The sequence below is a fragment of the Megachile rotundata genome, chromosome 2, assembly GCF_050947335.1.
Source record: "Megachile rotundata isolate GNS110a chromosome 2, iyMegRotu1, whole genome shotgun sequence".
Classification (NCBI taxonomy): Eukaryota; Metazoa; Arthropoda; class Insecta; order Hymenoptera; family Megachilidae; genus Megachile; species Megachile rotundata.
Genome location: NC_134984.1, coordinates 13742658 through 13756131, shown reverse-complemented (window position 1 = coordinate 13756131; position 13474 = coordinate 13742658). Strand labels below are relative to the sequence as shown.

The 13474-nt window shown below is 34.5% G+C and overlaps 1 protein-coding gene across 3 annotated transcripts in view; it reads left to right on the top strand.

Annotated features, from left to right (window-relative positions):
- Positions 1-13441, top strand: part of LOC100881292 (Organic anion transporting polypeptide 33Eb) — a 136794-nt gene extending 123353 nt beyond the window's left edge. The window contains exons 1-10 of one of the 3 annotated variants that reach the window (XM_076539483.1): positions 3324-3575; positions 4600-4891; positions 5526-5735; positions 6634-6892; positions 7295-7436; positions 7964-8255; positions 8657-8849; positions 9339-9612; positions 10145-10580; positions 10820-13441. In XM_076539483.1, the coding sequence (XP_076395598.1) occupies positions 4633-4891; positions 5526-5735; positions 6634-6892; positions 7295-7436; positions 7964-8255; positions 8657-8849; positions 9339-9612; positions 10145-10580; positions 10820-11664 (2910 nt within the window). In that variant the 5' untranslated portion in view covers positions 3324-3575; positions 4600-4632 and the 3' untranslated portion in view covers positions 11665-13441. Of the gene's footprint in view, positions 1-3323; positions 3618-4599; positions 4892-5525; positions 5736-6633; positions 6893-7294; positions 7437-7963; positions 8256-8656; positions 8850-9338; positions 9613-10144; positions 10581-10819 lie in introns of those variants that run through there. The other 2 variants (XM_076539471.1, XM_076539477.1) reach the window with 2 other exon arrangements.
- The last annotated feature ends 33 nt before the right edge of the window (positions 13442-13474 follow it).

Here is a 13474-nt window from a genome sequence, read left to right as displayed (position 1 = left end):
ATGTCTACTTCCACTGTGTGCGCAAACCTGAATAAGAACAGTAAAGATTAACGAATATAAGCAACCTAAATGATTAAAGAAATCGTCAATTATTTAAATCATCCTCACTGTTACAATGTCACTTGCTCTCAACACTTTAATGTACTAAAAGCGTACAAAAATATAAACTCCGTAGCGCGGGAAAATTCAAAATATCATTTAGCAATAAACACGACTTTACAAATTGTGTAGTTAATAAAATATATAAATTGACTAGTTTAAAGGTAAAAAATATTGATCAGGTATTATAGCAAAGATAAAGTAATATTAAGGTGTACAGCTCACATACGTATACGTATAAGTGTGTAGCTATCCGTTCCGTCAGTTCGCGTACAAACTCATCTCGAACAGTTTAGCAGCATCGCTGATAGAAACTTCATTTTGAGACGAGTTTGGGTTCGGTCACGACGGCTCTTTTTCCCGAGGCTCCTTCCACTCAAATAATAATGTAGCTTAATTACACGAGAACAAGTCGATATGTTGGTGATACAAATATTTAGAGGTTGGACGGAGAGTAGCCGTGGAACGATGTTATTAGTAAATTAACCGACATCAAAGAAAATGCGAGCGTTGGTCACTTACTCTGCTAATGGAAAGCTTGCATCGTTCTATATGATATATCTATAGATGTACGTACGTGTACAGATACATTTCTATATTTCAGTTATACTACCTCATCTGTTGGTCCTTCATCAACCATCGACGGTTCAATTATACAGGGTATCCTATTTAGAGTGACCGCCTTGTAACTGTTTTCTGAAAGGGAAAAATATTGTAGGTGTAATATTTTCTAAATTCAAGGAGCATTAGGTGAGGTTGCCATTTAAAAGATTACACAAATTCGAAATTTTCTAAAATTTCTAAAATTGTCAAATTTCCTTAAATCCAAAAATCCTAAAAAATGTCCACAATGGTCTAAATTCTCGAAGTCTCAAATAACCAAATCCCTAACTTCTCCCTTGCTCACATTAACTTATGATCAAACTCTACAAAAAGTCATCATGATTCTTTCAAATGAAAGTATAATACAGAAATCTAATTTTAATCGTAGCTCTGTAACCAACAATCTGCCTCTTAATCAGAATCCTTAATCATTAATCAAATTAAGTTTGTAAACCTCCGCCTAACCTCAAAAGTAACAGCAAATCTCCTCGCTCATTTTTCTTCCGAGAGCACCTAAGCGATACCCAGGCACGCTTATTCATTTATCATCGCTCCGGTATGATCGCTTAAGAGGATGATGCATGCCGCTAGTGACAAGGACCTTGAAAACACCAAAAGACCCGTACATCCCTAGCTAGTTCTCCTCGGCGATTTCCTTATGTCGTTCGTTACCTTCAGGGTCTTAAGGGTGATTTCTTTTCGTTTCTGGCTCCGCCGGACTAAATTTCGCGCGCTAAGCCCTCGGTGTAATCCTGCCCTTAATATTCAAAAACGTGATCGCCCTGCCAAGCGTCCCGGAGGAAGGAGCTGCCCCCACGACCGAGCTCCGTCCGAGCGAACTGGCGAACAGGGAAAGCTTTTCATATGCTAATTGGCATTCGTCATTTTCTTATGGCGGTGACTTAAGTGTGCTTAAGCGTGCTAACTCCTTTTTCGAAGCATTAGACCTCCGCCGAGATCGTGAGACCGGTGTCATTTTGGAAATTGGACGGTTTTAGGATATTTTACCTTCTTGCGGAATATCAAGTTTGGGACGTCTTTCTTGTCTGAAGATTATCGATTGTGTTTATTAGCTTGGATACTTATTTATATTATGACGCACTCGTGACACACTCGTAACGCAGTCTTGACGTATTCGTGACGCACTCGTGAGGCACTCCTGACGCACTCTTGACGCACTCTTGACGCACTCCTGACGCATTCGTGATGCACTCCTGTCGCGGTCGAGACGCACTCGCGACGCACTCCCGACGCACTCCTGACGCACTCCTGACGCACTCCTGATGTACACGTGACGCACTCCTGTGGTAGTCGTGTCGCACTTCTGACGCACTCCTGACGCACTGCTGACGTACTCGTGACGCACTTTTGACGCATTCCTGACGCACTCGCGACGCACTCTTGATGTTCTTGTGACGCACTCCTGATGCATTCCTAACGCACTCGTGACGCACTCCTAACGTACTCGTGACGCACTCGTAGTTCAGCTGTGATCAGTTTTACTCGAATTTTTAGTTCGCTCATTTGAAGGTCAAGTTTAACAATTTGCATAGACAACGATTGCGTAATAAATTGACATAGTATTTCAACTTTTTTTGTCTATTAGTTGCGACGCACCTGACAAATAAATCACAGTGCGTCTAAGAGCATAAAACCGGTTAAATGACTGCTCTACAAGTGTCGTGATAGGTAATTAAAATTTTTTGAGGTGTTTTTTGTAAAATCTGCAGTGATTCTCAAGATGAAGAAGTAACGTCAGTTTTCTTTCGATAAGGAAACTATTCTTAATTTAATTTAATTAGCACATTGATTGGCACACTGAAGTCATTGAAACTTGCATTAGGTAGTAAACAAATTCTATAATATATTTTCATATTTGTTGTATTTGTTTTCTACAGTTGTAAGTAACTGATTCGAGTATTTTTAGTTAGTGAATAAATTTTTGATAATATAGAAATTTGTATAGAAATTGAAGAGTCACCCTTATTTAGGCTACATGGCAGTCAACTTAAAGTTTTATGATTTAACCAGATATTTTTATAGTATTTTGTTATATATTTATTTTCCATAAGTTCAGGTAGTGAGTATGAGTATTTTCAGTTAGGAAAGTGAACAAATTTTTAATAATATATAAATTTATATAGAAATTGAAGTTTCACCCTTATATGGACTGCATGGTAGCGTCAACTTAAACTTTTAACATTAAATTGACATTATCATAGTATTTTGTTGTACATTAATTTTCCACAGTACCAAATAATTAATACGAGTACTTTCATTCAAGAAAGCGAATAAATTTTTAAAAATATAAAAAACTGTAAAGAAGTGTCACCCATATATGAACACCACGATCTAAAATTAAAACATAAATAATGTACTCGTATTTCCCTCCACAACGAATGTTCTGAAGTTAACCTAAAACAGTATCGTCACGTTCCTAATTGATCGTCTGGCGATAATAACTGATTCGATAATCGACACATGTAACTAACGGATATATTTCCCTTCTCGTGTCGAGTCATACGAGCATTACCGTCTTCTATCGTAGCACATGCGTATATTACACTCTACCTTTATCGAAAGATATCTGAGCAGCGTATCTGTAACAAGATAACAAGTATGAGTTCCTCGGCTAAAAGTGCCACACTTGTGATCCCACGTTAGTCGATTTGGTCTCTTCAACCAATTTTCCTTTTTTTTGTTGCTCCTCTTGAGTGCCACGATCGAAATCGGTGTGGTGACATAATGTGATCTAACGACGACTTTAGTGACGTCGATAAATTCGTGTGTGATTACGAAATAATTTTACGCAATTTAATAACGGTGCAGTTTTGATAGTTATCGATGAATATTGATTTATAGTGATAGGCTTGGTGAGTTTTCATGTGCGTTCCGGGAACTAAAAACGTCAGCAGGTGATTCATTATGACACATAACTAGACGCATGCAACACGGTCTCTATCTAAGTGTTGTAATTGGCAAACAAATTTAATTGATAACGTTTATGATAGTGTTTGTATAGGTCCATTTGAGTGCCACCCCTTGAATTGTTCTTTTAGTTATGAAAATTCAAAAATTCGTACATGATTTCGGTATCTGGATATTATCTCGATGATCACCGAATATTATTGAGATTACGTGTAAAAATTGATATCAAATAATAGTACAAGTAGTATGAACAATAGGGTAAAAATACAACATACTGAGAAGCTGTATAAAAAATAGTATAAAATAATTTTTTACTAAAGAAGTAATATAAACAGTACTATAAAGTAACCATACTAAAAAGTAGTATAAACAATACTATAAGATAATACCATAAACAACATAATAAAACAATATATTAAGAAAAGAGTACAAATATTAACTTGACATTGCAGTATTCAAAACAGAATAGTATAAAATTTAAAAAATAAGAGTGCAAATTTAACGTTTTATTTATAAAATGACTCTATAAAAATTCTTCAATAAAGCTTCGTTATGTGGAGAATGTATTACATATCAACATACACATGCTCATCATTGTCATTTCCTTTTATAATCAATTATTTATGAAACAAATTTAGTTTATTCTTAACATATACATATTTTAAATAATTTGTAAAACAAATTGAGGGTATATTTAATGCATGTATATAAATAATTAAATAATTTTTAAATTATTAAATAATTTTTCAAACAAAATCACTATATGTATACTTGATAAGATCATATTTTAAACAATTCTTCAGACAAACTGAGTGTATATTTGATGCATGTACATAACAACAATTTTTATCAAACAAGCCTAGTGTACACTGAAAACAATTTTTCTGGAAAATTGAATAGACATACATATACATCTTAAATAATTTTTCAAGATTAAATTTGAAAGTGAATTGTCGATGTTTCTTGCAGTCGAATCGTAAAATTACGTCTGATTTGAACGGAATGACAATACATCTGCAAGAAGTGGTGAGATCGGAAGTGGAAGGTGGTTTAGCGGGACCAGCCAATCCGATACCGAGTCAATCGATCGATTGCGGTTGCGGACAATTGCCATGTCCAAAATTAGCAAAATATGCGACTCGAGGAGTCTTCGTTGGGTTGATATCATGGGTCGGTTTAGTACAAGCTATTGCGTACGCTTATCTTCACGTGATTGGCCCTACAATCGCAAGGAGGTTCCAATTTGACCCTTATGTCATGGGTATGCATTTTAATCACTCTGTTCTCAAGATTCTGGTGTTTCTAAATCTTTCAAATTCCAAAATTCTCGAATTCCCAAATTTCCGAATACCAAAATTCCCGAATTCCAAAATTTCCGAATTCCCAAATTCCCCGATTCCTAAATTTCCGAATTCCCAAATTCCCTAATTCCAAAATTCCCCAATTTCAAAATCCCCGAATTCCAAAATTCCCGAATTCCAAAATTCCCCAATTCCTAAATTCCCGAATTCCCAAACTCCCCGATTCCTAAATTCCCGAATTCCCAAACTCCCCGATTCCTAAATTTCCAAATTCCTAAATTCCCCAATTCCAAAATTCCCCAATTTCAAAATCCCCGAATTCCCAAATTCCCCGATTCCTAAATTCCCGAATTCCCAAACTCTCCGATTCCTAAATTCCCGAATTCCCAAACTCCCCGATTCCTAAATTCCCGAATTCCCAAACTCCCCTATTCCTAAATTTCCAAATTCCCAAATTCCCCAAATTCCCCAAATTCCCCAAATCCTCAAATCCCCAAATTCCCAAAAACCCTAAATTCATAATCCCTAAATTTCCGTAAAAAAGAAAAATAATAGTGATTACAGTAGTTTATTATAAACACTTCAATATTGCAGAATGGGTGCTCCTAATATCAGATTTAACCCCATTTTTCCTTGGAGTGACCATAGCCTACTGGGGCGATAGAATCCACAGAGCAGGATGGATCGGTGGCATAGTACTCTTGCAAAGTATTTCATATTTTGCTTTAATAATTCCTCACTTAACGCATCGGACAAGGGTTATCGAAGATACTGCAAATGCCACGCATATGGCGCTTTATGCAGGTAATTCAATTTTTAATCGATTCCATTTCAATCTTTATTTAGCATTTTATCCACTGCTAGTTTATTAGTTGTCTTTTCGATACTGTCGACTGCTGAATGAAAACCAATCAGTCAATTATTAATTGTACGAATTTAGCAATCAATCATTATTGATTCATTTATGAGTCGAGTGAAATATTGAGAGTTAAGTGTGCTGTGATTAAGAGAAAATTGGGAAAAATGGGATTACTTTGAACATGGTTAAATTTATTATAATTGCAGAATAATTTATTGTAATTACAAATTTATTTATTATTGTTACAATATAATTTATTACAATTTCAAGATAATTTATTATAATTACCAAATAACTTATTACAATTTCAAAATAATTTATTTTAATTACCAAATAATTTATTACAATTTCAAAATAATTTATTATAATTACAGAATAATTTATTGTAACTACATTCTTCATGACAAATTATTATTCATTAAATATTACAAGTTTCACATGCTTTAGAATGTGCAGATATATTATTTAGAGATGTATCGCAATTTATGTCGTATTTTTTTTATAAAGTTTAAACAGTCTCTTGCTATATTGCATTGTGTTTTGTAACAGCACACTTTATTTTACCACCAATTCTTGTGTAGGTTTACTCGATCAAAAATAAAAAATTGTTTATGACTAAATGCTATATAGAAGAAACTCTTTCTATATTGCCAATTTCAAGAATTCTCTGCTCTTACAGTCCAATCTGGCAATATAACGAGAGTCTATTATGTACTACAGCACATGTTAATAATATCCTAGTTTATGTTTATCAAACATTACATTATTGTTAAATTTGAATTACTATTATTACATAGATGAATTATTATTATTTAAATGTTCTTTTATTTCTCTGTTTTTTAGATGTAAATCGAGAGCTATGTTCAGAAACTTCATCTAGTATTATTTCCGAAGAAGACTCACCATGTTATTTCACCTTCGCTATACTCATTATTGTACAGATTGTCAGTGGAATCGCAAATATTTCATACTTTGCATTAGGTCTGTCTTATTTGGACGACAACACGAAAAAGAAGCACGTGGCTGCTTTTATCGGTGTTATGGTTGGTGTGAAAATTATGGGGATTTTATTGGGGTACATCCTGGCTTGGGGCTGTCTTAGGTAAATAATCTATAATTTTATATATTTGCTAAAATATTTTATTTTGTAAAATATTACATAGAATATAATGCAAGGTTTAGTACAATATTACATAAAATATAATATAAGGTTTAACACAATATTACATAATACATATCATTTTATTAATTCTAAGAAAACTTCTCATAACTGATAATGTATAACAAGAGCCATAAAAGATAACTAACAGATAATTGGCAATATAACGAGAGCCTGATGTATTTAATATTTTTTTACTCTTTTAAAGTAGGTTCTAATGCGTAAATTTTGAAATAGTTATTAGTTCAGAAAAAGCATTCTTAAAAATTATTGAAAAGGAACATAAATAATATTTGAGTAAATATTGAAATAGAAAATTGAACTCAAAAATTTGTATCAATGCAGGATTGATGCAGTGACCTTGAGCCCCATCGAGTCCTACAGGGAACAAATTGGTGCTTGGTGGTTAGGATTACCAATTCTCACTGTACTACTTATAGTTCCTGGTTTATTACTTTCTTGGTTCCCACGTATGCTGCCATCTCAGGTAATCACAAACATTAATTTACGATCATAAATATTTTTACATACCTGTATATTTGCTATTAGCTTTTTACGTATTTGTGTATTTGTCTATTTGTACATTTGTGCATTTGTGCATTTGTGCATTTGCGCATTTGCGTACTTGTGTATTTGTATATTTACTTATTTATTTATTTGCCTACTCGTCTATTTGTCTATTTATTTATTTATCCATTTATCTATTATGTACCGCTCATCACATCAGTCTGATAACGAGTTAATTCATCAAACATAGTTAACAAGCTACTCCATCCACACTGTTACCCTGCTTCATCTATATTTCAGTCTTCCAATTACACAATATGAAACATTACAAATCACAAATAATCTCCAATCCTTGCCTACGATGTTTAATACTCCTAAAATATAAAAAATGACACGAGCACCCCAATTATTGCAACTGCTTCATTACTTACAATTAGTCCAATACTTTATAAAATAAAGCAATTTAAAAGTACCAAAGAACGTCAAAATAATTCATGACAATTTCAGGTTGTTCTACGAGCCGCAGAATCCTTATTGAGTACCCTGGACAGATACGCCCGAGCACCTCGTAGATTAATGAGCCAGAAAGTTGGTAGTCCTGATTTTTGGCCTTCGCTGTGCAGACTATTTACTAATAAATCGTTAGTTCTTCACGGTGTGGCTGCTATCTTGTATCTGACGGCTATCTTGAACTTCATGAGCTACGAGAATTTAATCGCCGAATCGGTGTTTCATGTACCAAAACCGACCGGAACGTTGCTCGGCTTTGACGATCCGATGTCATCGAGAGTTGTATCAAGTAAGATAAAATTGTTATTAATAAGTTGTTATACTCTTTGCAATAATTTTTACAATTTTTATTTGGTACTTATATAAGTATAAATACAGTCAGAAATAGTTAGAGTATTTTTCCAAACATAGATGAAGTGTCAAAAGTGATTGAAGTAGCCTTTCAAAAATAATTCACAGTCTCATAAGGTTCACAATCTTATAAGGTTCACAGTCTCATAAAGACACAATGTTCTGCATTGGGTCTCGTCTATGTTCCCTAGGGTCCCCTAGATTAAACACCTTGTTCAAACTCCTCAAAGTTAAAAGATTAACTTGACCACTTAATTTGACCACTATGAATTCATAATATCAACAATATTTATAATAGCAATACTCAATTAACAATCTTGCATTAACGTCGCATTTCAGATATGTTAAAGCCTTTCCTAATCGGCTTGATCGTCATCACTTCGGGTTTAGTAATCGCAAAAGCAAGACCCACTGCTAAAAGTATTGTAGGATACAATATTTTCATGCTATTTTTGACTGCTGGGATTATATTCACATTGTCCTTCACGTCTTGCGAGAACAAGCCTATTGTTGGTACCGACAATAAAGGATCGTAAGTTTACCGACTGTTGGTAACTCAATTAATAATAACGATGATTTACGATTTTATAAATATACTACCGATTTTTATAAATATACTGCTCAATTTTATAAATGATCTATTGATTCTTTTAAATATATTGTCGATTTCTATAAATATTCTATTAATTCTTACAAATCTGTGAATACAGAGATATAATGTCATAGCTAACCTCAAAAATAGACTTTTTAATTGTTTTTTATTAACATCTTGTGATTGAAATATATGATTAGTTAATATTACAAAGAAAGTCCTTAGCAATCGTTTGATAACACTAAACTTTACCTTCAAGTTTAATTAAGTATTTTCCGAATATATAATTAAATATTTTCAAACTAAAAATTCCTAAAAACTCGATGATAAAATTTGGACAAATCGAAGTCTAGACAAATTTTTGAGATTTCAGTCATTAAAAAAGATTAATCGATGTCAATTTAACTGCGGTTACTTCAACTTTTTCAGACTCCTGCTGCTGCAATACTGCAACAGAAATTGCGGTTGCTCGAACGACGCTAATTTCCGTCCCGTTTGCGACAGCAAAGGGATGTTCACGTTTTATAGCGCTTGCCATGCTGGATGCAACTCCTCTGAATCCAAAAACGGCATAACAATTTACAGCAATTGCGAATGCGTGAAAGAAGTGCGTGAAAGAAACGGAATGAGTCTGGAAAACTTGGAAGCGGTTGACGGAGCTTGTGGTTTGAATGCTTGCCAAGCAAGTTGGCTGAGCTTCGAGGTAAATATCTTTATTGTTTGTTAGAAATATCTCTGTTATTGTAAATACCTTGATTATTGCAATTTATAGACAGATTATAGACAAATTTTAGTTAGCATTTGTTGTAAATATCTCAATTATTAATGCAATTGATAGACAAATGACTGACAAGTTTCAACTGTTATTTGAAGTAAATATCGTTACTGTAGCACAGTAATACAATTTAATAACTATTACTGTTTGTTATAAATATATGTCATGTTTATACTGAACGAACAAATTCTACTACAAATTCTAAATGACGAATATTGTTATTGTAGTAACACAATAATATACTTGTAACAATTATTACAATTTATTATAAATATTTCAATCATCTTTAAATTAAGCTACTGCTAATTCTTAGACCTCAACCTCAAACCTAAACAAAATAAAACACTACTAAATTTTACTAAAAATAAATAAGAACATTTAGTAAACACACCCTTAATCTAACAAACTCAAGTAAAATTAATAAAATTTAATTTCTTAAAATATATTTTTTTTTCCTTAGTTTGGTACACTGCTGGCGTACATGCTAGTAGCTTCAACCTTCGTCGGTGACTTCTTGATACTTTTAAGACTAGTAAACGTTCAAGACAAAGCAATCAGCATAGGATTCTGGATGATGTGGTCCGCGATAGTTGTGCACGTTCCCGGGAAAATTCTATATGAAGTAATTGCCAATTTGACGTGTCAGTACTGGGGAACTCAGAAGATTTCCTGCCGCCTCCATGACAATTTCAGACTCGCCACTTATCTGTACTACTTTACGGGGATTCTTTTGATTCTGAGCATTTTGTTGAAAATAATAGGGATAATCATCTCTGAGAATCTGGAATTGTACCTTCATAGAGAAGAGGTAGGAACCGATGGAGCCGAAATGTCGGAACTGATGAAAAATAATGCGGATACGGATAAAACGACGGAACCGAATCCTGAGAATGATAGTAAGTTATTTTGTTAAAATTGGTGTGGGAAGTTTTATCAGTTGTGAAAAGAAAATTAATATTATTTCTAGGAGATATGATTTGTATAAATTCTTCGATGTTGATACAGCATACTATACTTTAATTACATAATACACTAACTCAGCCTTAATCTACATTAAACAATCTTAAACCATATCCAAGAATTACACACTTAATCAAAACCTCCCTAATCATAATTCACACTATATTTTCCCCAGACCAAACCATAGTTCAAGTGGAACCAAGAAGCGAGACATCTCCCTCTCCACACGAAGACCCACAACCCACAGACACTAAATCATCACCCCTGAAATACGGCCCACTAGGTCCCGGCGATCGTCGAACGGATTCAAAATCCTCTCTCAACAAGCTACCCCAAAATCGAAAATCGGAAATTCGACGTCTGGATTCTGAGGATGAGCTGAGCTCCAGCGACGAGGATGTCATGCAGGACTCCAGTCCGAAGGTAGCCTACAGACCGTTGGACATCGACTCGGACGTGGAAAGTGACCTGGTGCATGCACCAGCCAGGTCACGCAAGCGCATTCCAAGCAAGGATTACGACAGCTCTTCGTCATCCAGACGGGAGTTTCCGAATCCAGATAAATACGAAGATCCAAGATTAACAAGAAAACTGATGAAAGGTGCTGATGGTTCTTCGAAGACCAACAGCTTCGAGTTCGCTAGAAAGAGGCAAGATGATAAATTGCAGACGAAAGGAGACTTCAATGAGGTTGGGATACCAATTGTGGACCCGGTTCCAAGGTCTCCTCCGGACTCACGTTTCATGAAGGACGTGAAGTCGTTGATTAATAAATACGAGTTGAACGCGGAGCAACAGGGTAGTGATCAGGGGTCGGTTAAGTCTGCTGGAAGCCATCATTCGGAAGGGAAAGTCATTTCTGGCATACCTTTGGTAGCCATGACGAGAAGAGTATCGCCACCCAGATACCAGTCCTCTTCGGGGTTCAGCAGCATCGACAATCGACCGGAATCGCGCGAGAGCGCCAGCCCTAAAGCGTCCAGCAAAGGTAGCGTAGGTACACTGCACACGGATTTTTAACGTCCGCTGAAATTAACGAACGTCAGGTATGACGTGCGTGCAAATTAAATTCAGATGTAACGTGATGAAATTAACGTACATCCACATTAATATCCACCAACAGTACCACGCGGTCTAATTAACGTCCGTCAGATGTAACGTGCGTTCTAATTAACGTCCGTCAGACATAACGTGCGTCCAGATCAACGTCCGTCATATGTAACGTACGTCCAAATTAACAGACAGATGTAACGTGTGTTCATATTAACTTGCGTCCATTTTAACGCCAGTCAAACGTAATGTGCGTCAAAATTAACGTCTGTGAGATGTAACGTGCATCAAAATCAACGACCGTAAGATGCAACGTGCGTCAAAATTAACGTCCGTAAAAATTAACGTTGAACTAAATTCTGTAAGCAACTTTGGAGTTTCGCATCGAAGTTAGCTTGCAAAAGCGTTGTATTTATTCGCAAAGATATATTGTTGATTTTATGTTAGCGGTTTGTTGGACAAAAAGTGTATATTAGGAACACGACGTGGATTAGATATTTCCGATAGATGATTGATAAGAGTGAACAGTATCAGCAATTACGTTAGTCTTCTGTTTGATGTAGATAGAAGAGTTGTTCGAGATTGGCCAAGAATTCTCAACGAATCTTTTAATTGTGAAAACACATTCCTTCGTTCATATCGTAATTGTTACGTAGACAAAATTTACTTGAGATTTGCTTCACTTTTTTTTCTTTAAATTTGAAATAATTTTCAATGTGACTCTCGACATTTCACCATTTTTGTTTCTTATTGCACGTTGACATAGGGAAAAGGAGTAAAACTCCCTCCTGTAAGGAAAGGCCTTTTTTACTGAGTACCTTTCAATTTTACTGATATATTCTGTAAATACGACAAAGAAGGAAATGATTGTAATTGAAATCCACAAGAAGTAGATTGTAAGAATGTATGTATAAAAAGCAGTAGATTGTCGATATTTATTTAACATCCTGATAAGACTATTTACTATTTAGTAATCAATTTCGCATTTAACTTCATCAGAAATATCAATTTCGATAATGTATTTCGAAAAAATCTTCTGATTATGGATTATGCTTGTCAAAACAGGTTAAAAAGTCCTGTATTGCTTTGCGATACGACATTTCGTTTTCGAGATACAAGCGATTGAATATTACGTATTTACGCGTACGCGGAGGCTGTTTGAATCGCGCGCGCTGTGCAATAATGGTGCGCGCGCATACAGTCAGTACCTAATTTTTGACTATCTATATCTCGAAAACGAAGCGACGTATCGGAAAACTGTAAAGAACTTTTCGACTTGTTTTGTAGCAAAGAATCCATGGTTTCAAGATTGAACCTTTTCGAAGCATTTAGTGTTCGAAAGTCTAAATTAAAAAAGAAATATAAATTATGATAGAAACATTTACATATCATATACTTTTAAAGCAATAAAGCTTCTTATCGTAGCATATTTTGTAAAAAAGTTTATACGTAATTTAATTAATGTCAGTATTGAAACAACACTGCCGACATAAGCTTCGATTTGATCAGAAATTATCAAACTTTGATATAAGCAAAACTAATGATAATTTTATATATCTCTTTGTGATAATAAAAATATATTTTTATTTCAAAAATTGTTATGAAAATCATACTGTTCGTAGACAATACATTATACTGTATTAATGACAGCTGGTAGTGTGTAAGTTCATAGAATTTAATTAATTAAATCTATAGCAATGTCCATCGTTACCTTCTTTTATATTTATTATAAAAATAAAACATACTACAAACTAATTGTGTTACATTTGTCCTTTCTCAA